The sequence below is a fragment of the Typopeltis vanoorti genome, chromosome 10 (genome assembly GCF_054136105.1).
Source record: "Typopeltis vanoorti isolate ZY-2024b chromosome 10, IOZ_Tvanoo_1.0, whole genome shotgun sequence".
NCBI lineage: Eukaryota > Metazoa > Arthropoda > Arachnida > Uropygi > Thelyphonidae > Typopeltis > Typopeltis vanoorti.
In genome coordinates, this window is record NC_143558.1 from 25,857,741 (window position 1) to 25,884,270 (window position 26,530).

The 26,530-nt window shown below is 34.1% G+C and overlaps 1 protein-coding gene across 1 annotated transcript; it reads right to left on the reverse strand.

Moving 5' to 3' along the window:
• Positions 1 to 128: 128 nt before the first annotated feature.
• LOC150102250 (uncharacterized) lies at positions 129 to 24,938 on the reverse strand. The gene is made up of 9 exons (XM_090399539.1): positions 24,851 to 24,938; positions 23,044 to 23,253; positions 21,595 to 21,707; positions 21,268 to 21,423; positions 18,770 to 18,843; positions 18,360 to 18,504; positions 18,140 to 18,269; positions 15,719 to 15,917; positions 129 to 234 (listed from the first exon to the last, which is right to left on the reverse strand). Exons 1-9 carry the CDS (start codon positions 24,936 to 24,938, stop codon positions 129 to 131), a joined length of 1,221 nt encoding a protein of 406 aa, XP_090255665.1.
• Between the last annotated feature and the right edge of the window lie 1,592 nt (positions 24,939 to 26,530).

The following is a 26,530-nucleotide window of genomic DNA, read 5'->3' on the forward strand; positions in this document are numbered from 1 at the left end:
AGTTATGTCCAGTTTAGAGAGGAGGAGACACCCAATCGGCCAAATCAGAGTGCATATGAAGTAATATAAATAAAAATTAATATTACTTCACATGTCTGATTTCTTGTTTCTTCCGTTCCTTACCATGATCACAGCTCTAGGCTATATGTTTCAAGTTCCACACGTATCAAAATAGTTTTGTATAAATTGTGAATGAATTCCATCAGAAAGTTATGTTTATCTCCTAACCTGTTTCTGTGATAAATGAATATATGAAAAACAAATAAATGTATAAGTTTATGCAACAGTAATTAGTTTATAAACTAATCTAACATTGACACGATTATATATTTACATAAGAGTCTCTGTAGCTCAGTCGGTATAGACGAAGCCCCTTGGTCGGAAAGACCCGGGTTCGGTTGGGTTGCCGTAAGCGATGTGAGGAACGTTTATCAGGTCTCTTTCGACTAAAGGCGAGTTAGCCGATCTCCTACGGAGGTAGGATTTTTTCACCCGGAAACTCGGATTTTTCGTCCCCCAGAACAAGCAAACCGGCCCCGTGAATACACGCATCTGTAGACATAGGAGACTCACAGGGAGGCATAGGGCCAACCACCTTATTCTCGAGAGAGAGTCATGGTTGTAAAGTCCAGCTAAAGAACCCTAATGGTTCGTGAAAAACCTTAAGACAAGACATACATTTCCCTATTGTTTATTCTGAGAAGACCGATAAAAGTTGTTGGAATACTTTTAAAGGCACTTCTTACTCGGGGGCACCTTCCTCACTATATTTCATAGCTATTTCCTGCTTGAGATGCCTATGGCAAGTGGCATCAAAAATGAAACGTAATGTTAATAACCCTAATTTTCAATGAATAAGGTGGCTAGCTTTGTGTCCAGTCTAGTATATCTTTCTTTATTAATGAAGGGGTTTGTCTGTGCAGGAAAAATTATAGCTTTTGACTAACCTGACTAACATAACTCCTGCTTTGAAAAGACAGTTCTAGACGAGACCAACTCTAATCTATTTCCCAGACAGGTAATGCATAACAAAACCATGTCTCGTCTGCAAAATTTATGTTGGATGCATTTCCCGCTGCCAGTTAAAAACTTCACTGACAGGATGGGTTTAATAAAGGTGGTAGGAAGACAGAATAATCTCATAGATCAGGTAACATAATTTCTTTTATGATCCTGTTCAAGTCTCAAACTTATTGGGAAGAAAGAAACAATGCTTAAGAATGCATCATGCAATAATATACTGGAAGCATACGATAACTATTTAAAATTTCTTAACATCAGTTTTTTTTTTTTCTATTTTTGGAAGTAGGGGCCTATAATAAGAATATTCATAATCCGATACTGAAATAATTATAATAATAATAAAATAGGCCAAGCAAATCCTCCAAAACTACAAATCGAATTTAAGTAGTGCATTATCCTACATATACAAATACACACCCTGTTTTCGAAACTGCAAGCTACCTGAAAGACCACAAAAGATTGAGCAATTGGACAAGCCAAAGGGGGGGGGAGAAAGAAAGAAAAATAATAATCTTTATGATGCTTATCACCCTTTTATGAAAACACCAATTACACTTGTTTAATGAAGGAAAAATTCTCAGTAAGTGACTTTGAAGAAAACGTAACCTTCAAAACAAGGTTCTATAAACGCAATTATTGTGACTGATTCTTTTCGTTTATTGGCGAGTTTAAGGAAAGTGCAAAACTATTTCTGGGCCGTCCGCTGAACTTTCCTTAGGTCGTCCATCGTGGCCTACCTTTTCCATACCAGTTTCACCGTATCTAGGGTTTCGTTCGTCTGTATTTGGTATGATAAGACTTTTTACCCAACCGTTTAGAAGCATGTAACTTACTTTGGACGTCTTGGATATTTCATGGATAATTCAACACAATTAAAAGCATTACATTAGTGAGAAACTAATTAATCATTACCAAAGCTTATGAAAGGTAAGTTATGTCTGATATTTTGATCGAAAAGTCGTAGTTCTGCAATAGCAATACATTACGCAAGCTTTTACTTATTGTAAAAGTAAAATAATGTGGTTTAAAACGTCTGTATCAGTTATAATTCAGTTGAGCGATAATTGTTAAAATACGTTTAGAAATATAAAGTTAAAAATATTGGTCTTAAATATTATAATATTAATAGTGTATTTTTTTTTAAAAAAATGCAATATTAATGAATAAATCAATGTAATGAGGTCTAGCTACTGAAGCGCCACGCGTATGTAATATTACAACTTGAATCTGCTTATGAGAGTAAGTAAAGATTGTGACAGTTATTCTGTATCATTACATTTCGTACGCGTTGACTTGATAAATATATAAATCTAAATCTGTTAATAATACTTATGTTAATTGATCGTGCACACACAACTTTTAGATAATTTATCTACGTAGATAAGAATAGCAATTTTTCAGTTATCTTTGAGTAGCGATGTTTGTTTGCCGACAATGCTCGCTAATTTGTTAGCGAGCTTTTTACTTGTGGCATACGTTATCATTAAAATGGTGATACTGTAGAAACGGTTAAAAACTTTTGTAAGTTTTTTTTTATTATTTTACATTACAGTTGATCTGAATATTAAAATTTCAAAAGCATAAAACTAATAACAATCTTCGATCGCGTTATGTGACCCAGAAAAAAAAAAGGGGGGGGGAGGAGATCGCTACTGAAGGACAATCACGCTAAAATATCATTGGTTGTGGCCTCCATTGCAAATAAAAATACAATAATAAAAATAGATTCTACAAATTAGAATTATATACAGTATTAAAAGAATCACGTCCTAGAATTGAATTGAAAATGAATATTTTTTTAAATATAAATATTACGATTTTAGTACTATATAAGAATCGACTAATTCGTCTGCTTTCGTAAAGGTTAGTCTGCTTATATAAACAAGAAAACAGCATACTTGGTAAATTAAAAATATATCAAAAGATGTACACATTCATAATCCGCTTATTATGAGTTTATTATATAATATAATAGTGTTACATTAATACGTGTATTATTAATAATATTATCATAAATAAATAATGACATTTGAGATGTTTTTCGGACTAACTATATAAATTTATTCCGTGGAAGTTAGTTTCGTATATGGCGAAATTTCTTGAGTGGCTAAAAGTAAATGTCAAGTGGAGGAGAAACTGCTATGAAATATTATACGATGTTTGTTACGTATTTGAAATCCCTATACATAAGGAATAAAATTTATTTTTTCTTGCAAAAATAACTGCAATAAAATATTAAATTTATGTAAAAAAAAATGAAAAGCGAACGAAAAGATTACATTTCCTTAAAATTGATTTTTATTCTGTATTTAATAAGGACGGTTAAATACTCTTTTAAATAAAATGAAGTACAAAACAATTCACAAATCATTTTACACTGTGCTATAATAGTTCACTGAATAGCAAAGATTAGCGGTAAAGATGTATCACATCTTATAGCAGTTCCACGTAAATGGATGCTTACATATTTTATGAAAATATACGGTCTGAAAATTTGTGTGTGCCTACAGAATCGGAAACAAATCCTATTTGGTCAGCTTATATTAAAGCAATTTTTTTCGGAATTTAGAGAAAAGCTATATAAGCATAAAAAACTTACTGTTTAATACTGACCATATACAAATATTTTAGCATTCTTTGCCTACCCGTTTCGCTAGCAAAGTGTCCAGTTTTTTCAAGGCGTTCACGGAAAAGTATAAAAAATACTAGTAAATGCAAATTGAAAGGAACATTAAAAACGTTGTAAACACTCTAGTAGCTAAGGTTGCACGTTCGCGTGACAGAGACTGAGTGGACTTATTGTTCGTAATCATTATCACGCATGCGTGTTTGTTGTAAACGCATAATGTTATTACTAGTTAGCTGTAGTTAAGATGGATTTAGAGAGAGGATGAGGTTTTTCCATGAACTGTTAAGAATAGTACCCTGGTTTCTGTTGATGTTTCCGCCAGTTTTTAACACTACTGCGGCTTCCTTGAATAAACGATGTCTATAATCGTCGTCTAAATATGGCATGGAGCTATTTTGCCACTCTATCGTATGGTTAGACGCACAGAAATGATGTGCTAAGCCGGAGAAAATACTTCTGTTGTGGTTTACATCACCAACGTGCTCTCTCTGTCTGATCTCCAAACTCCGTGAAGTTTATCCGATATAGGCGAGACCACAGGAGCAAGGAATGTATATACTCCTGGATATTTGTAGAATGACACCTTGTCTTTTGGTGATCCTAAAAAATGTTTGATGCTGGTGGTTGGTTTGAAGATCACTCTGATGTTGTGGGCTTTTAGTATTCTGGCTATTTGATAAGAAATTGACTTGATGAAAGGAATCACTACAGTAGAAATGTGCTGGGAGTTTGGTCCTTCTTGTCTGGGGTTGTCACCGTACAGATATTTTTTGATGGTGTTAGGAGAGTATCCATTTTGTGATAATGTTTTGGCTATTAGTGAGATTTCAGTCTGTGTATCCTCCTCTTCTGATATAAACACTTACGTGTTCTATTTTTCAACATATGGATAATGCTTAGTTTGTGTGTCTTGTGATGGTTAGACGTTTACAACAAACACGCATGCGTGATAATGATTAAAAACAATAAGTCCACTCAGTCTCTGTCACGTGAACGTGTAACCTTAGCTACTAGAATGTTTACAACGTTTTTAATGTTCCTTTCAATTTGCATTTACTAGTATTTTTTATACTTTTCCGTCAACGCCTTGAAAAAGCTAGACACCTTGCTAGCGAAACGGGTAGGCAAAGAATGTTAAACTATTTGTATATGGTCAGTATTAAACAATACGTTTTTTATGTTTAAATTTCAAACGACCAAATATGTTTAATTTGAACAGAAAAGCTATATTTTTAAGTCATTTTATAATTTTTTTAGTAATCTTTTCATTGTCGACGACTGTGTATTGCATTCTATCGTTTCCTATAGTCCTGTTCTGTGTCCGTTTTTCAAATTAATGGGAACGAAATTAGTATCTGATTAACATTCAAAATAAAGAACTAGACAGTAGAACAATCCAATAGTTGGAATCAGAGAAGGGTGCAACAGCCCGGTTTGTCCTTTGTTACACCTTTAGGTTGTTGACGAATCTTTTGTATATAACTAAAACACAGGCACGTAGGATTGCTGCGACTCAATTTTCCTGTGGCCACCAATAGCGAAACCGGTTTTCATTAATTGCATCTCATTCCTGTCTGGACATCCTTGAACCTGTACAGTTGGAGTAACTCAAGCATGTGTACGCTATTCATAGCTGGTATTGCCAGCAAAGGTTGGTCGATTGGTACAGCCTCTGCTACTAATGGCTCAGCAAAAAGTTAAACAAGCTTGAGCGCTAGTAATAAAAAATCCAAAATTTTTGATTGGAAGGGGAACAATCGTTCGATGCTGTTGTCACACTCTCCCTCAATGAGTCTTTGGACTCCTTGGAGGTGTCACATAATAATAATAATAAACTACTCAACATCAAAGAAATAAGATGTGCAGAAATAGCGTAAATGTATATTTACGCTACTGTACTACTTATGTTATGCTATATGTACTGCTTGCCGATAAAACGAGGTTTACGAAACGTTGATCTAGTTTTTGGCTTTAGTCTTAGATATATAATTTTGTTTTGCCTAATTTGACCAGTCAAATGCGTCGATTAAAAGCCAAATTGGAAGATATTTTAACTCAATCCTAATTTTATTATCATTAGAATCATTCTTCCAATTACATTGTGCTGAGTGAAATTATAATAGAATCACATAGACATTTCTTGTGTGTATTCACAATTTTATTACATTTTATCCAAAAGTTATTGGGATATATAATTGTACCCCCCATCTTCCCAAAATGGTTGTATTCTGTCCACCAATAAACAAGACGGGGTCTCACAGTGGGCCATGAAATTTATCTCATACGTATAATCGCAAACATTTATGTCCACTGATTTGCCTGTTAAACACATATGCATGCACGCACAAAGAAAAAAAAAAATTAGGGAGGAAATATCTTGCCAACGCCGTATGAGACCTCTTTTTTTTTTTCTTCTTCGTATCGTCAACGGTGTACTATTAAAAGAATGAAATTAAGAAACGTCCCTTCTCTATTGACTGTATTATGATAATTTCCTTGGGAGGCGAGGAAGCAACTAGAGGCGAGCAAGTTGCTCCATATAGTTTTGTTGGTGTCGCAAAAACATGTATTCAGATGTAATAAAAAAAAAGTCGCCTAGGAACAAAATCAATTTATATTAGTTTGAAGATTTGAGTTTGAATCTCGTCTAGCACGTGAAGAACGCTTATCTGATCCTTTCAGTTGAACAACCGGTCTCATCCGAGAAAGGCAGTTTTTCAGACAAACCAGACAAAGCTAGCCACGATGTCCATTGTTAGTATATACGTAAACAATTTAAGTACTAGAATATACAGTGTATTTAGGCATACTTGTTATTATTATGGCCTTACTACAGCAGGCTAATAATATGCGGATATTCGTTCAACCGGCTTAAATTTGTTCGCATATGTTCCGCACTGTCATGACAATCAGCCTTGAAACACAAATCCATTCTAAATAGGTGTTGGATTCTTTTTTTTTTTTTTCCTTCTCCCACATATCTATATGGGGAGGGGGGAGGGTAGTACAGTAGCGAACAAATTAATCCGAACACTCACATTTTAAAGAAAAAATTTAATTTCCCAACAAAATAAGTACAAAAATGAAACTCGAACTTTACCAAATAATTTATATCTGCTTCTCTGGTCCTAATAAGTTCATTAATTTGCTTACGCATGGAGTCTACTAACGCAGAACACATTTTTCCTATTTCAGCATCTCGAAACCATACTTTTATTATGAATTGTATTAAGTTATCCTTTGAATCAAAATTTAAGGAACTCTTTCACTTTTTTATTTTATTTTAGTTTATTTATTTTTGGAAGAAGAGTTCGTGTGACTTTTTGGATCTGTGGGACCACTTTTTTCTCCAATATATTTATTGTTGGTCGCATATCATTATACAGTTAACAGTCTCAAGTGATCCTGGACCGTCATGTGTAAAACAACCCCAGAACATCTTTTAGGTGGGGTTTAGGAGCTTGTTGAAGGTGGGCGGGAGACGTCTTCTCAGCCTCTGATTTGCGAACATAAGGTACTCGCTTTCCTTGGACAAAGAAAATGCTCTTCTGAGAATGTAACCTTCTTCCACTTCTCAACAGTCCAATTCTTTGTACACTTTTGCCCACTGGGGCCTCTTTTTCTGCATAGCCTTTTTCGACAATTGTTTCATTTTGGTCTGTGGGCAGTCCTCTCTGCTTCCAACACTCTTCAACAGACTGTCATATCAGAAACATTAATCCTACTAGCTGCCAAGTCTGTATTTAAGTCTACAGAGACAATCTTGGATTCATGTTGCTTTCCTTAATTAGTAAACATTCTTGAGTAAGTGCAGTTTTCCTTTTCGCCCACATTTTCCTTTTCTGTCAGGAGAAAAGGTACCTGTCTCTCCCTAAACCTCTTTATAATCGTATTATCAGTACCCAAACCAACACCACACTCAATGGCAATTTGTCTTTGAGTCATTGATGTGTGCTGAGAAAGAGTACATATTTTCTGAATTTATTGGAGAGGTATAGCTACACAATATGAATAAAACAATACGCATATCAACCTGTTTACACGATTAAAAACGCAGAGATAGTTAAAACCGCAGCATTCAATAAAAATAGCGAACTTAAGCCAAAACATTAACGAAAATTTGGCTTATTCGGATTAATTTGCTTGTTACTGTAAGTGAGGTTCTCCTAGACAGGTAGCTTTCAGAAGGTTTGGATTCAGGGGCGAATTCTCCATGCTTGCTGCGCAAGCTCATTACTTGAGAAAGAACTGCTTATGGCCTGTGTTTAAGACGACGTGAAGGGAGTGGAAATGGCTATGCGCGCGCATGAAATCACAGTGCTGCTGCGAGGATCTGGAAGCTCCTGCAACCGAGCAAGCGAAGGCAGCTTTGACTAAACGAGTAAGCATCGGCCTTCGATACACAACGCAAAGCTCAATTATTGCCGCGCAAGCCTAAGACGTCTTCTATCTACAAGAATAAAAGCCTAATGGAATGCCTATAAATGCATGCATTTATTAAGTTACAACCAACTTTTTATGACGATGTTATTGACCAGTTCATAAAGAAGAACTGTAGTGTAGATTTTGTATTCAAGTAGCTAAATTGAAAAAGAATATCATTTGTAAAATAAATGTTGTATTTGTATGATTAAATGTACATAAATTTCTAAATATATAGTTTTAAATGGTCAGTAATTCATTATTCCGCTAATCAGACTTCAATCACATCTCTCACTCCCTGAATGATAACAAGAGCAAGCGTGAATTTCAAGACCAACATTCGCCCCTATTTGGATGCCATTAGAATATTTAGAATACTTTTATTTTCCCTAAACATGAAAATTAAGCGGAGGCGAAAAAAAAAAAAAAAAGCTTTCTATGGTGTCAAGGTACATCGAGTGATTTTATTATTTATTAAAATTTAGACACTATGGGACCTCTTAATAGACAAGTAGATTCTTCTGTATGCATAAGATACTAATAGTTCAAGCGCTGTCTGTTCCAAATCTCATTTGCATAATATAGTTGCATATTATAGTATGAAACGTTCATTAATATATACAATGTTTTATTAGATTTTAGGAAATATTATAAAATAACATATTAGAATAAAGCATAATATATTATTTTATAGATTTTAAATTATAATTGAACATGTTACATTATTATTTCAGAGTGAAATAAAATTGCTTAATAGCGTCAACCTGTATAAAAACTGGCAAGAAGGACGTCACATCCGCCTACAATCAACACGCCTATTTTCTTTTTTTTCTTTTTTTTTTTTGACATTCCATGTATTAGTAATATAAATTGCTTCATTTTTTTTTACTCGGATGATATTAAATTATTATTTTTTTATTATTTAATTTTGCTTTGATTTCTTTCAAGAAGGCATTGTACCCCCCCCCCCCCCCCCAGGACCGATGCATAGTGTTTTTCTTGTGTGTGCGATTAATGTTCGGCGCCTTTCCAAAAGTTTTTTTTTTTTTTTTTGAACAAAGTGTGAATAAAACGAACAGGAAATGAAAACCGCTTTACAGTATAATGTTACCTACGGATTAGTCCTGCTTATACAAATTTTTTCAAGTTATATAAATTTTCAAAATAATATAAAATAGTAATATAAAGTTAAGAGATTTATTCAAATATTCTTTACATTAATTTTGCATTAATAAATAAATTAATTTTGAAGATTCAACGAAAATAGATGAGAGAATTTTACAAGAATGTTTCTCATTGGACTCGAGAGTTCGCCGAATATTTTATGTCGCTGACGCCGCCCTAACAGCCCGCTAATATAACAGGCTCGAATGTCGAGAAGAATGAGTTATCAGGTAGTAAGCCGACTTTTAGGGCCGGACCACATGCATCCGATCCGATTAAAATTAGGATACGGCCCTTACACGGAACAACAAATAATCATAAGTTGATTTATGATACATCAAAAAATAAAGAACTATTTTAGGTATATTTTCGTAAATTTTGATCAAAAATTACGGTGATATAATCGGGTCCAGGATACAATTTCAGAATTTATTTGTTCGTTTCCGGGAGGATCTGAAGGGGCCCGAACGGAAGACAACGTACATTCATAATTATATATAATTATATTGAATAATATATACTGAATAGTAACCAAACCAAACCATTAAATTAACACGTTTCTCAAAATCACTTGGTTAATCTATTGTTAGTATACTGTATACGTAAATGACAAGCCGAAATTACTGTACGGCACAGCCATCTATCGGGAATTTGTGAAACATTTTGCAAACAATGAAGCAATTTCCTTCTTTTTTTTTTTTTTTTTAAATTTCCAAACCTTTCGAAAAATATAAAATGTTAGTGAGATAAATATATTATTAGTGAAAGAACGTATTTGCCGGCGTATAAGAAGCACTTTTTTCTCCCTAAAAATTTGTCTAAAAACCGGGGTGCGTCTTTCTAAATTTTAGTTAGCATTTTGATTGGAAGTCAAATGACAATAGAGCAGTAGCACCGTAAAGAGACTAAACATAATAAATAATCTCCGTAAAGGAATTGAAAAATGGTCAGACGTTGAAGAAGAATTAAAAATGTGGGTATTAGACAATCGGGTTTTTCAGTGTCCACAAAAATGATTATTCAACAATCGAAACGAATGGCAACAGACGAAGGCATCGTTAAATTTCAAGGTTCAACAACACAGTTTGTTTCGTTGCATAGAACTGAGGTTATTAAGAATAAACTTAGCCAGTTGAAAACTCGGTTAGTTTTAATTCCATGTGGTCTAACCAGCCGGCTACAACCTTTTAGTTGTCCCCATTAATAAGCCATTTAAAGGATTCACGCAGGAGAATTGGAATAACCAAATGCAGTCTTTAGATTTTAGAAGTAACACCAAGTGGAGCCTGTGGTTAGCACCAAGTGGTTTGCACACCAGGGCGCTTGACCGCACGAAGGAAGACTTTGTTTCGAATCTAGTCATCGACTAGAGGAAATTTTTCTAAGCCTTTTTTTCGACCGGTTCCCGAGTTAGTCGATCTCTGGCACGTGAAAGCGGGTTTTTTTCCCGTAAACTCGGAGTTGTCATCCCGCAAACTCCAGAAAATCGACCGTAGAACCTACATTATTTCAGATTAAATACGAGTGTTAGGGTTAGGGACCACGAGATGGCGGCACTTGTTGAGCCATCTCTCTTCACTGCGTGCTGCTTAATTAGTGATAGCCTTGGACCAGCTATCTCTGATTGGCTGCCAGTGGAGATTGAAACTGCCCACTCAGTCAATACCGGAATATGTGATTACCCTTTCAAAAAAAAATAATAATAATAACAATAAAATAAAAAGTATTAAAATTAATTAATATTATCTTTCACTACCAGAAATTAGTGCTTTAAAATGTACTTAGATGAACTAATACTCTATCCTACACCTGTTTCGATTCAAGGGTTTCTCTTCGTATGCAGGTTTCTTCATCTCGAGAATTTTCCGGAAATACAGAGAGTGGTTGTATATTAAGAGAATCCCTTTTTATTATAGTTCACTCGTAATGTATATCCTTGTAGAATCAGGATAATTACTTACTCATAGACGACCATTTCTTTATTCTAATATTCTAAGTACTTTCATCAGTGAGGGATATTGATCAATATAATTTTGATCACGCTGTTTATCAGCAAAGAACAAATAAAGGCTATAATGGCATTTTTTTATCATGGTTAAGTGCGTTTGAAAATTAAAGAACAAAAGCATTCTTTTATCTCATTTATTTAAATTTCTCATTAAATTTAAAACCAACTCCGAGTTTCGGTGAGAAAAACTTCTGTTTGTCGATCAACAACGTAGATAAAAGTTCCTTCAGTCGGTTAATAAAATCGAACTTAAAACGGTCTTTTTTTCGGGCAGCGTAACATTATGGATGCAAATGTCATTTCTAGACCCTAATTTATTAAACCACCAACCTACATATGTCATAGTAAATAATATTTGCAATATACACAGATGATGTCATCCTTAGGAGTATCGCTATTTGTTTCAACTCTTTAATTTGAAGAAAATTTCTCTCTCATGGTCAACTGTGGGAGTATGGAATGTTTCCCATGCATCTTCTTTAATTCTTCTATAAATCATCTTGGTTTATTCTTTCCTATATCTAAAGAAAAGATTTGACAATTTGTTCTTTAGATAATTTTATATTTGAGATTTATTTCTCATTACGTATGTGATGACAGTCTCTTGGATTGCAGATTCGAACATTTACAAGTAATCCAGAATACGTTTCCAGCTGGAACCCACAAGTGTTTGCTAGCAAACATAAATCTGCATAGTCGATCCACATGAGGTGCACACAAAATCTGAACCTTGGAACAGTGAAAATCGGTCCTGCGAAGCGACTACTCATGCTACACACTCGTTTAGTATACCAAATTTAGACATTTCATATGACTATCTTGTCCCACTGATGAAAGTTCGGGATATACTGATTTGAGATTGATTTTTGTTTGTTGTAGAAAGACGTCTATTGGTCATCATACATGGGAACATAATTCGTATATCCTACATTAATATTTTGGACTGTAATATCTGTCCTACGTATGGCAAATTTAAGGTTCTAGCCATTGCAACTTCTAGAAAGATAACACTTTTTGTTCAAATTGAAAACTGATGATATTAAGAGAATAACTGAAAGACATTTCTGAGGCAAGCACAGAGCTCCGAGTTGAACTTAATAAAACATATGCAAAGAAGTAAAATGTAACATTATAGCTTAGATAAGATAATGTTCTTCATTAGGACGGTACAACATGAAAGTTTACGTTATTCCTTACTTGCTATGATCCATTTTCCTCCAAATCAGTATGATATTAACTGCACTCCAATATTCACACATCTGATATTTCGGCCTTGTAAATCTCGACTCCCTTTTGATGTTTTCCCTGCCTTCTTAGCAGTAGTTCTTTTGCGAACCAATCCTCTCCTATTAGATTATAAAGCACTTCTGACTGCATCAATAAAATAAGATCTAGTTCTTTTTCTGATGAGGGTCTTTTTCTTATCATCAAATATCTGTTTTGTAATAATTTTTCTCCCATTCTGTTTAAATGCCATATCACTAAAGATTACGTCTGCTGCCACGTTCTTCAATAATAACAATGTCAAGTTCCTTCATTTTTAATCTGATTCTCTCATTGGTGTTGTTCACTCTTGTAATTTCCCTCGGAACTCATATCTATTGTCTCTAATCTTTGATCAACTGCTTTACTGTTAATCCAACTCTCAGATCCATAAGTTAAAATTAGTTTGAACTGTATACAGCTGATTTAGTGGTTTCACTGATTTTACTCTTATTCCATACAATTTACTTCACTTAATCCTCACCATACTTTGCTTTGCTTATTCAGTTGTCCATTTTCGTAGTTAATTTGCCATCTTCACTAAAAAGTACGCTTAAATCTAGAGAGTTTTACTCCTTAATGGTTTTTCAACTCACAATGAAATTGCGGTTTTCGACGTTGCTGCCTATTTTCAAAGTTTGTCTTTTAGTTGCTGATTTGAGGCATTATACAACAATAAATCGTTTATATTTAATTTGTAAATCAGCGGAATGATCTGATGTAAAAGCGTACACTTTGTCTAACACACGCTTTTACATCAGATCATTCCGCCAATTTACAAATTAAATATAAACGATTTATTGTTGCAAAATGCCTCGTAAACACAACATTCGCACAGTTTATGCAGCTATGCGTTACGAACCGATTTTTCACCACCTTATCATATTCCTCTACCAGATTTACAAAACGTAAATGCGAATATTCTGTTATACTCCCAGGATTTAACATCCAATTTCGTCAAGTGTAAATCATATTTTGACAACCTCGATTTCGCTTGAATCCAGCTTTTTTCTTACTCAAGTGTCTCTTCAACAATTTTTAGCTTCAAATATCCTTGCAAAAACTCACCTGGAATATTCAGCAGAGAAATCCGTCTGTAATTCTCACATTCAAGTTTATTTCATTTTTATAGAGGGTAACTTTGTGGGGTATGCTCCGTTCGTTCGTAATTTAACTTGAATTGTGCAAGGCAAACGCTGAAAAACACTTACACTGTAAGTGTTTGAGCACACTTTTTTGCCAACTACCATCTGCATATCAAGTTTCTAAAGGCATTTCGTACCTGAAGTATTGATACGTACTCTTAAGTACACGGGTGTCTAAAAACTAAGGAAGAACACTATTTCTGAAGATTACAGCCACAAATTCAGACGAATCAACTTACGGCAATTTGTATAACTGACGATTTCAAGTAGAAAGTGGGTACACATTCAAATTTTCGAATCGCGCGAAAAGTGGATCACGTGATAGCACTCAACAGGAAAAAAGGCAAAAATCTGCGCTAATCGAATTGTGTTTGTAGGAAGCTCTTTTCATGAAGTAATAAAGATGCAAACTTAGATGTCTTGTGATGCCACAAAGATATCATCTAGATGAATTCAAGCGGGGAAGAATTATTGGAAAGCTTGAAGACTACAGAATTACTGATATTGCAACAGAGGTTGGAATCTCAGATTGTGTTGATATCGCGACAAATTGTGGCAAGACGTCTGTGACAAGTAGCCTATATGCTAGAAGGCCTATAGTCTGCGTGCCTTTATACAAAGCTCATCGTCAAGGAAGTTTTCAGTGATGTTGTATCTATAAATATTGGGCAATACACCAATTGCCAATAAGCTAATGAACTCTTTATAAGTGAGAGTAGCTTTAGATGACAATTCTAAGACTAATTCCAATTCTAGATGATGTTAAAGTGGTTCTGCTGACCACAGAATGTTCTTCAAAGGAATAGATATGGCGGTGCTGGGGTTATGGTGTGGGGAGGCATTAAGCTTAATGGATGCATCAAACTACAAGTGCTGGAAAATGGGACTATCACTTGGTGAAAGATGTTGCAACGAAGGTTTTCAACGTCATTCGATTATTGCGTACGGCGAAGAATTCCTTTCTATGGATGATATTGCCGGATCACTTCTTACACGAGCAGTGGAGATATTTCTGGACACCGAGGATATCAATCGAATCGAGTGGCCAGCACAATCCCCAGATCTCAACCCCACAGAACACGTTTGGGAGACGCAATAGGGAGAGGCATTGCTGCTCGAAATCAGATTTTTCTATCTTTGCAACGAACTTCGCCGAATGTCTTTTTTTTTTCTTTTTTCCCTTGAACCAGCATGGAGATATCAGTGGTAATAAAGTCAATGAGACTTTTCTCATATTCACTGTTGAATACTATTGCTGTACATTCGTTTCCATGTTCATTACTATCTGGGCATAATGTCTTGTCCTTGATTACTTACACATACCGACCACTGATTTAGAAACTTTTACTTAATACCATGTCGAACCTCTTTTATCCCAATTACAGCATATGTGCAGTATTGCATAGATGGTAGGATTGCATCTACCTCTACAACATACCAGAGGGTTCACCAAACAGTCCATTACTTGCACAGATTTGACGAAAGAAGACTTTGCTCCTGTATCTCTGTTTCTAACATGTCCGATACATTCTCAATGGGGTTCAGGTCCGGGCGTTGCGGTGGTTTCACGAAACCACAACTGAACAATTCTTGCACAATAGAAAGTAGCATTTTCTTCTACGAAACACCTGCTGGATAAAAAGTCAACATTGTTGGATGAACTTGATAGTCAATAATGTCCAGATATTCCTTGGAAGACACCCAACCTTCTAGCATTATGAGGAGACCAGTTCTGTACTAATAGAACATGCCCCACACCATGACTCTAAATACTTGAGTTGGTTTTACAAGGCAAGTTGGGTTCATTGATATTTTGGGGCTCCGTCGAACTCTCTGCCTACTGACGGTAGGCAGAGGATTTGGTGGAAGGCAAACTCATGACCTGCTAAGTATAGTTGGCTTCCCTACTCTCCATTTATTAGCATAAGGTGGTTAGTTTTATATCTGGTAAGTATATTTTTCTTTCAGTTAATCGTACGTATAATAGGTTGAATTAAGTATCAGGGCAATCCTACATTTTAGAGGAAACTAAACTGATCCTATCTCAATAATTTGTAAGCTTACTTTGCTCCTAAAGAGGCTTCCACTCTTCTACGCGTATTAGTTTTATAGTCTGGTCCAATGCTGATCATATGAATTAATATTTGCAGCCATTCTTCCTTCAACTTTACTACTACACCAGGAATCGATCCTGCCCCAAAAAGGTATTTTATTTGCTTCACATCGAGAATATCTGTGAGTCCCCAGACCGAGTCATAATATGCTATTGTTTATAATGGTTATAATATATTATAATAATTATAAACTAATTAAAATAATTATAATATTTGATATGCTCAGAACAGTAGTATTTGTATAATAGTTTATCTTTTATTATTATTTTGCAAATTTAGGAAAGTGGACGATGACGGTAATCCATTCTATCTCATGGATTCTTCTCTTGTCAGCTATGTTTTTCGGTTTGTATGCAAAAGATGTGATAATTAACGACCATCAACGAGGTACCTTGAACCTCTGTTTGAAAAACTGTGGCATCTGCACACGACTTTGGGAATTGGGTGTATACAATGGCACTCGTTGCGCACACAGTTGTGTCAGAAGTAACGGAAAAAAGATTGTAGATGCAGATTGTAATAAGCTGAAATTCTTTAATTATGATTCCAAGAAGTTGCGGAAATATCTCAGGAAAAAAGGAGATGTCCATCGGAGCGACGAAATCAAGCCCGAAAAAACCATGTGATCTCCAGGCGTCATCTGCCATTTTAATGAAATTCACACAATGCTAGTCGCTGGGCAGTGTATTGCAGACGATAAAATGGCAGATCTATCTGCTGTTAATTCTGTGATTTAAAGATCAAATGTATATTATTTTGTAATAATTGTTTTTGAAAAAAAAAATGTTGGAATATTTGAAATTATTAAGATAAGATAATATTAGTCTAATGACTAATTTTAAGCGTTTTTCACAAACTCATTAAATGGCCATGTGCAATATATTCCGTGGCTACTAAAATTGGTTCTATAAAATATTCATTTATCAAAAGAGAGTTGTTAATGTAATAATAATCATATTCGATTATTAGAATTTTGAATATCTAGACCGAAACTAGCGCCACATGTCTGCTGTAAACCGTGAGATAAAATTAATTTATTATGTATGTAGTCACACTCATTATGCATTCCTTTCATGAAAAGATCACTGTCAGCTATAAAAAAATTTAATTACTTATAATAAAATACGATTTGTAGCTAATAAAAAGGTACGAAAGGTTTTTATAAAGCAATAAACCTCCAATAATTCTGTAATATAGTTATTTATGTACGCTTCCATATTTATTTATACTTTATTATTTTGTTTGAGGTATTGTACTTAATTAAAAAAAAAAACCGTATAATTCGAATATTGTGTCCTGCATACTATGTATATTTCCCTTGGATTATCACCTTCAAGTTTTATTTCTAATACACCATAAATTAAACGAGGTTGATGTGTCAAAAAATTACATCGTGAAGTTAATCTTACCGATCTTTGTAAGGTCTCATTTGAAGACATCTGGGTAGTGGGTTCTTCAACTGTGGTAAGATAACCTGGTGTCAGCACATTTGAAAGATTTATTTCTCGACAAACTACATTTCCCCATAAAAACTATCAAGAAAACACTCCCAAACGAACAAATATTAATATGTTCGCCTTATAACATTAGTTGTTTCTACGGTAATTTCAATTTACGCAAATGGCTAAAGGCAAGTAGGGAGTACTCACTAGCAGAGGCGTAGGAACACTATAGTATTTGATTAGTTGCTAAGAGAGCCATTGGAAGGTGGCACTGGCGCCCTCGGTAGAGGGCGCCAGTAACCTAGCAACATCTTACCTGAATAGGCTAATAACAATGTCTCCTAAATTGCTTTTTTTTATCCCCCCCCCCTCTGATATGGCATGATAGTGCTAAGCTATTGACAAAAAAATATAAATAATCAATTTAAAACGAATGCCTGGTGTTCTGTCCAACTAAAGGAGAAACTCAATATCATTATTGACAGTTTTTAATATTTATATAACATAACATTTGTAAAAAAGGAACAACAGTCGAACGATAATATTTACAACATTATATCAGTGCCGATGTTAAAGTGCGAACTCGCAGTACTCATTCTAACATGGCAATCACCTCGTCATTCTTTACAGCTTCGTTCAAAATAGCACTCGTCAGCATCACTAAAATGTGTACATGTTCACTAAAAAGAGGTATCAGGCACATAAACACACAGATAGAGATATTTCTTTGCACTAAGGTGTATCTGGTCGTTCATTGGGATGTCAATGAACGACCAACTAGTTTCTTCATCACTAGATTGAAGTTTAAGTCACAGTTCAGAGCACAACGTGATCGCATTTTCTTCACACCATATAGCACCACCAAAACATAAACCTATGTTTAGGTTAAACATCTCAGATCATTTGGTCACGATTCCTGTATCACTTACGGAGATTACCAGTATCTGCCATCACCGAGGCTTCGGATGTGTATCCATCTTCAAGCAAAGGCGAATCCATATCTGTTAAGCTGAATCCAATCAATATCCTGAAAATAAAAATATCCACGTAAGAATTTGTCTGCAAGAAAATTAACTAATCGCTGTCGCTCTTTGATTTCTTAAGATTAAGTTTACTTTAAATGCCCAAAAAACAGTCCAAATCACTTACCTTAAAATAAGGATGAGATCTTATGCCTCCGCTCTGAATAAATTGCATTCTAGCCTTTCTGTTTTTACATAGTAACCGGGTTATTAAATCAGCAGCTTCTGGCGACATTCCTTTAGGGATATACACTGGCTTTTTCAGTATTTCTCTGTTAATGAACAAAAACAAAATTGTTAACAAACTGAAGCTATTATACATGAAATCGAAATAAAGTACAGATATAAATACACACTTAAAAAGAATAAAGCCAAGAAGCAGTCCAAAAAAAGAATACGTATAAAAAAGAATTCCAAGGACATCAGCAAATGAACAGAAAAAAAGTAAGGAAGGTAAGATAAATCGAAGTAAGCCTAACGCAAATCATTAGCCACAAAAATAGCCAATGAGCATATTTATATCCAACCGAAACTTACCTTCTTGATTGGAAGGGCAGATCTTTAGTCAGCATTTCATAAGCAATAATTCCAAAGCTCCACCAGTCTGCATCCTAAAAGAAAAGTAATAAAAGTATGAATAAACTGTTTGTTTAAAGTAAGAATTATCTTAACATTATCAGTTTCATGATTTTAAATAGTCTCTTAAAAGTAAAACACTTATAAGTGATGTCGAAAAGTGGAGAAGTGCTATCCAAACACTCCCTAGTGTTGACTGTGGGACAGTTCATTTATTGATAGCTCAAGTTACGATTAAACTAAAATTAAGGGCTAAGACGAAACAAAAGGACATTATCAGATTTGATTTAAATCAATAAATGAAGCATTTAAAGAAGTTGGAAAAAAATTAAATCGTTTGGAGAGAAAGGAAGAGAATTAGAACTGTGGGAAAAAAGGCAGCAAAGAAGACTCTAAATAAAGCAACAACAAAGAAAGATTGTAAATATTGTCAGAAGCTATTCAAATAGCAGACGCAAGTAAACCTTCAGAGAAACAAAGAAAGGGTTAGACAATTGAGTGCAGAATGCCAAAGACAGGCTAGGAAAGATAAGGAAAACCATTTAAATAAAAGGTGCAAGGAAATTGAAGAAAACAATATTATGGGTAGAACACGAAATCTGTTTAGAAAAATAAATGATGTTACAGGGAGGTTTATCACTAAATTAGGAGCTGTTAAAAAGTAACTCGGGAATCTGATAGAAGAAGCAGTGAAAAACGATGGAAGAAAGTATGCAGGATGGAAAGATAATGATGGAGAATTTGTTGAGGAACCCATGATAATGAAAAGTGAAATGATGCCAGCAATGGAACAGCTGCCAAAAGGAAAAGCTCCTGCAGCTGATGGTGTGTCAGTGGAAATAATGAGAGCAGGTGGTGATGAAGTAGGGATTATATTTTGACTGAAATTTCAGAATAGGTTTGGAAGAATACATACTGGTCTAGAAATTGGAAAACGTCAGTAATCGTCCCATTTATAAAAAAAATCAAATCCCAGAGATGGTGAGAATTATTGAACCATCGCTTTAATTTCACATGCAAGTAAAGTAATACTGAAAATGATCCAACAACGGATGGAGCCATACGTGAATAAAAAATGCCACAAGAACAGGAAGGCTTTATGAGAGGTGGAGGAACTCGCGACCAAATAGCAAACATGAGATGGATTATGGAAAGAACGAAAGAATTTCAGATGGACGTATTCATCCTTTTTATTGATTATAAGAAAGCTTTTGATTGTGTAGATTGTAATGAGATCAATGGGGATATCTGAGCATTTAATTCTCTTGATAAGAGAGCTGTATAACCAAGAAGATTCAGTAAAAATAGAATTTGGAGAAACGGTGTTCAAGTGGAAAAGGGTCGGGTGCGGCAGGGTTAACTGTCGTCCTAATTTTTTAATATTTATAGTGAATATGTTATTAGAATGGCTCATTTAGACAAAGATCCAGCTGGAATTAAGACTGATGGCAGAAAAATAAATAATTTACGATATGCAGATGATGAAACGCTCATCGCAGAAACTAAGGAAGATTTGGAGCTGTTGATTCTATTGGTTAAGACGGATAGTAACAAAGCCTGGCTTAATTTAAACATCAGTAAAACAAAAGTGATGGCTTCTGGAAATTTAAATGAATTTATAATAGAGGGAGACAAAATAGGAATTGTTGAAAGTTCTTATTTGGTTGGGTCCAAAATCAGAAATGATGGTAAATGTGACGATGAAATTAAAAGAAGGATAGTCATGGAGGGGGACAAATGTTCATTAATGATATAGAAAACAATCTGAGGCTAAACATATTCAGTTGTTTGCAGAAGATGCAATATTAGGTAGAAAATAGTCAACAAAAATGATGTTGATATTTTACAGTATGAATTAAAGAGACTGTCAGTGTGTGCAAAGAAAGGATGCCAGCATAATGTGGCAAAGCGTAAGGTTGTGAATTTTTGGAGGGAAAAGATTACCAACTTTGTACAATATTGATGGAATTGTACTCCAAGAACTTGGGGATATTGGTAGATACGGAGTTGAAATTCAGATGGCATATTGCAAAATGGACCAAACAGCTCATTGGATTGAGGAACGCCCTGACATGCAGAGTTAAGAAGGTTATTATTCTTCTTTATAAGGCCTTAACTGGATTAATGGGCAAAAATTTCGTCGCCTGGATTTCTTGGAGATGTGGTTGAAACGAAACGGAATAAGATTGTATGATGCTCCATACGAGGAGAGATTGGAGATTTATCGGTAAAAGAAACTGGTGATCGAATGATAATGTAAGATATCATAGAGACATAAGTTGCATATATTTTTCAATTGTTCTCCAGAGGTAAATTAACCTACTTGGTTCAAGGCTATCTCAAATACACTTTGTCTCCATATGAAAATTGTATAAATCTTTTTACACTTTAAACTATATAACGTAACAAATTTATAAATTATATAAACTTACATAGCTGTAATATTTCTCATTAAATACTTCAGGAGACATGTAAGCTCTTGTTCCACAATATTCGTTTGTAATTTCTTTATTTCCTTGAAAAATCTTCGCTAAACCCAAATCGCAAAGGGCAATGTGACCATTCTCCCTGATGAGGATATTATCGGGCTTGATATCACGGTGAATGATGCGGCACTGAAAAAATATAATAATCACACCGTAAACAAACACTATATTTCATTGGTGAATGTGTAAACTAGAACAGAAATAAATAATCGCAGATGTATTTCATACTTTAACTTTAATGAAGACGATAAGTTGTGTGTGTTTAAATTGTGACGTAAATCAGAAATGGTTTAAACTTACCTTGTGAAGTTGCTCGATTGCAAGCATAAGTTCAGCAAGATAAAACTTCGCAATATCACTGAATGGTGTCCATTTTTGCATATAATCTCCTAAGCAACCAAAAGGAGCATATTCTGAAAGTTAAAACGAAACAAAATTATTAGTTAAAATGTCATTAAATAGTTTTTTTTAGCATTATAGTAAAAGTAATCAAAAGAAGTTTCTAGATTCATAATTTATTATAAGTACAGTATATTCACCAGGAAGTTTTCCAACATTGTGTAATACATTTTCCTAACTGACGATTTTCCGAATGTGCGCATGACAAGTGATTGTAGTAACAATGTGCGCATGACGAGTGGTAAGAAAAAGACAAAGTGGATATGAATCCGAAAGAGTTGTCGTCTGCTATTTAAAAGACAAATCACTATGTCATTGCACACACGGATGTTTAATAAAAATAATTGGTATTCAGCACTTTTTTTCATTTTAAAAAGTGGTGGAATACCTTTAGAAGTTTTCATAATCCATTTCGTATTTATAAAGTACTACTATTTTACAAGAAAACATCTTTTGAATGATGCAAAATATTTTAATACATCCTATACCCATTAGTTTCAATTGCACAAGATATCAATATACACTATTGTATGCTCTTCTTTTGAATAATCAAATTTCTGTTTAAATATGAAATTCATGCAAAGAGATCCATATTTGGGTGTACTAAAATATTCGATTTCATTGAGAAGATTTTTCTTGTTGAAGAGAAAAGAATTTGGTTGTATTGTGAAAATACGAAATGGATTATTGAAACTGCAAATTGTATTCCACCCTCCCCACACACACACACAACTTGTATTTCTTTGAGAAGGTTGCCGCTGATTAGTAGGGAGATAAGGGTGGTTACCCGTTGCCGTAATTATTTATGACTATAACCGTATGTATTGAAGGGGCTGGATTGCCTGTTCTGGGGGAAAATAAACCCGAGTTTCCGGATGAAATAAACTCCCTAACAGAGAGTTTATTTCACCTAACTCACCTTTCGTCGAAAGAGACCAGATAAAGATATTACTGTACGTAATTCCTAATTGTAAATTTTACTTTTTTTTCCAGCAATTTAACAAATCACTGAGAAGACGACAGCATTTGACAGCTACAATACTTCACGTAGAAAGAAGTAATCACACAATCAAACTGTAAAACCCTGTCAGTAGAAAAAGCAGAGGGGGCGTTCCCTCATTTATTACTGTAACGTAATAAATAAGGGAACTTTTTCTTATCAGAATGATATAGGAATTTTTTACGGAAGAGAAATATGCTAGAGCTGTGTATAGATGGTATTAAGAATCTTCATTCTTAATATCATATTTTCTTAATAGGAGACGCTTTTGAATTCTGTGTTATACTAAACCACCTATTTCTATATTGTAATAGAAAATCTATGAACAAGATGCTTTTAAAAATATTTACCCATCAGAAAATGGACTCCTTGCTTTGATTCGTAGGCTCCATAGAACTGGATCACGAATGGCATCTTCTGACATTCCAGCAGTGCTGATGTTTCGTCTTTTATTCTCCTTTCGTTTTTTTTGTTTGCCTCGATAAATGTCCGAGAGACTGTCTTCATTGCAAAAACGCCTTCCACATCATCTTTTCGAACAAGATGAACCTTTCCAAATCCTATAAGAAAAATATAAAAGAGGATTAAGTTAATTTCGTAATTCATTTTAGAAACAAACTTAAATTAGCAAAGTTATTTTTAATTCAATTTTTGTACAGTTTGGGCTGCGCAATATTGTAGGGATTCGAAATATCAGTTTGGAAGTTCACAAAAACAAAATCGATCTTATGATAACCACCTCACGAAATATACAAAATTAGCTATTTGGAAATAATTAACATTAAAAGTTTGTTTCTATCAAAAGAAAAAAAAATCTCTTACTTTTTCTATCCTTATGAAGACAATTGAACATAAAAACATCAAAGTGCTTAAAACCTTTTTTGATATTGTTCATCACTAAAGCAAAAATCTTAAAAGTGATGTCCATAACTAAATATCAAATTGCTTTTCCAATTATTATTAACGGATTGTTAATATGATTATTTCATATCGTTATAAGGCAATTACAATAGCTTTTCAAGCAAAGAACCGGAGTTGCAAGAATACAGGAAATTATCTGGTGCATTATTTTTACTAATTTTTTGAAAAGGACCGCCAGAGGGTTGAGTGTGGTTCAAAAGAAAGACGAAACCCATCGACATGATAAACCACTTTGATAAGTCTCTGGAGCCGTAAAATATCTATCTTCTCGTGAAGATAGTAATTCCTTTGAAATACCTACTGACACTTTTTCCCGTCATATATCCTCTCTGATTTAAAGCCTGAACGAAGAGAGTATGAAAATAAAACATGTTGCATATCGCGAATTCTATCCTGTACATGAACAGTGTGAAAGAGGAAAGTGAACTGATTTCAGATGGGAGTTCACCAATGAGATAATTACATTAAAAATTGTCCTGATTAAATTAATTCCAAACAAACTTATAACTGGCACAGAATCAAAGTTGTTCAATTGATGATAACAGTAAAATTCGAAGCATTAATTCTGCCCACTCAGAAAACTCGCATTTCAAATCAAGCAGTAATATTTGAAATCGATGCACAACTAGTTGTCAGTTTGATTCTACTATCGATACAATATCCACACAAAGAAGAAAGCATACTCATCTTTCCCCATGAAGAAATTGCCAACCGATCCGTAAACATTATAAGACTAAATTAGTAGTGCCACCTTTCGGCGAATTCAGATGTTAGAAATCTACTTAATTTTTTTTATTAAAAAAAAAAAATGTCATCAAACGTGAGACTTGGTTTCAACGATTATCAGAGCAGATTAAAAGTTGTCAGATTAAGAAATGTCTTAATCTGACAACTAATAATGAAAGATAATCTGTTAACATGAATTGTCTTTGTGACAAACTATATGTGTATTATATTGCAAAACTGTCATAGTTGAAGGTAATTCGAAATAGACAAAAGAATGAGCCATCTAGCGTCCATTTGCCCATCAAGGAAGTTGCTATTTTACGATTACCCTAAGGAAAAGTGGATTATTTATTTCTAAAATGTTGCTTAAACCGAGGCAAAGACGTGGAAAAAATATATATTGAGAAAGAAAAGGAGGTTTGATATAAACACTTCCCATACAAAAAAAAACACAGCAGAAATATTTCCTCTGTCCATGTCATGAAGCAAGGAAGAATAACTTAAACTTACCTCCTTCACCAAGTTTCCTTATTCTTAAAAAGTCATGATATTCACCGGTTACGGAAGCAGCCGAACACAATTCAAACATGTTTTCCATTTTTGTCACTTTTAACACCAAAGGTAATAGATTTGACCCTCTAATGACTAGAACCGAACGGGGTTAAAACCGCCATGGTCGCTTTTTATTTATACGTAGATTGAAAAGAGTAAATCCCATTGGTGAAATGAGAACCAATCAGAGAAATGATCCAGACAGTAGTCAGTCTTTTGAGAAAATGTGACGTCACCGTCCTTCATGACGAGATCTTAACCAAAACCATTTCTTACTTGTTTTTTTTTTTAAATAATGAGTTAGCCCTGTAATGTAAAAACGTCACAAATAATATTTTGCTTGCTTATAACATTTGTGTGTTCGAATAAAACTCTCTCACCACCGTACCAGACCGCCCAACTCACACTGCACAGAAAAGTCCGTGATTAACTGACGTATTCTTTATTCTATGATTTCATCTAATAGTATAATTAATTCTTTATTGCCACTTTTTTTTTCATCTGTATTTATTGGAATATGTAAATAAGCCAACAGCAAAACCTAAATCTCCCTAACTTTAAACGAATGATAATTTTTTGCTATTTTTTAATGAACAAGTAGACCAATAAAGGAAATCACGAAATACTTGAACGATCTGTTATGTAATAACTAAAACTCAATAAAGTTTCACGCATAATTAGTTACATATATAATTCGATTCTCGACCGGCATTCCAGAAAGTATAATTTATGATGACTTTTTATTATTTGACCAAACGTGGGATTTTGCGAATACACACTACAGGGACCAGATTTACATGTTCCTTCTTGGAGAAAGGAGAAAAAAAATTCCAAATTCCCACTGATAAAGATCCAATAAGACAGAAATGTAAACAGAACTACATGATAAGACAAATCGTGCATGTTTGATATTTAATAAATAAATAAATTAATTAAAATATTTGAAATAATTCATCTGAATTAACCTCCTTCCCCCAGTTAGCTGATTCATAAAACATCAAGATTTTAACCAGTTAAAGAATCTACAGTACACAATTCGAATTCACTTTCCATTTCGATCTCCGTTCAGACTTTAAGTAACCTATTTGAATCTCCGATGACTTGAACAGAACTGTGAATAAACCACCATGACACTGAACATTTCGATGCAGATTGCAAATAGCCAATGTATTGGCCGCACGAGACCAAATACGAGAGAGAAATCGTTCTTGCTAGGAATGTATAAAGATATTATGACTGGAATAAAACTTAATCAACTTGAATTCCATCATCATGTTCTCCAAAAATGTAGACAATACTATGATAGAGAAGATTAAATTCATCATGTTAGTGGTTAATTAAAAATTTTCCATTTTACTCCGAGAACGCCTATTTGTTTTGAACTGAAGATTTAGGTCTTTGGACCCTTGAAATTGATTTTTTATACTTCTAAATTCCTTTCCGATTTATTACTTTTTTTTTTTTTTTTGAAATATTAGATTTGGTTTAACTATTATATTAACACAATTCTTCTCTATATTTGCCTTCCACTGTTGCAATTTCACTTAGCGGCAGTAATTTAAGAAATTTTTGCGTATGATTATAACAAGTATTAGAAAACATCTACCGATTATATTTAAATAAACTTGTCTCCTATCT

Bases quoted from the DNA above. Each gene is read 5' to 3' on its own strand.
- LOC150102250 (XM_090399539.1), bottom strand. From the start codon at position 24,938: ATGGAAAACATGTTTGAATTGTGTTCGGCTGCTTCCGTAACCGGTGAA. The intron at 21,708-23,043 runs GTAAATATTTTT...TTTAACTTTCAG, and splicing joins AGGAGTCCATTTTCTGATGG to AATATGCTCCTTTTGGTTGC. The intron at 18,270-18,359 runs GTAAGTGATTTG...ATTTTCTTGCAG, and splicing joins GATCTCATCCTTATTTTAAG to ACAAATTCTTACGTGGATAT.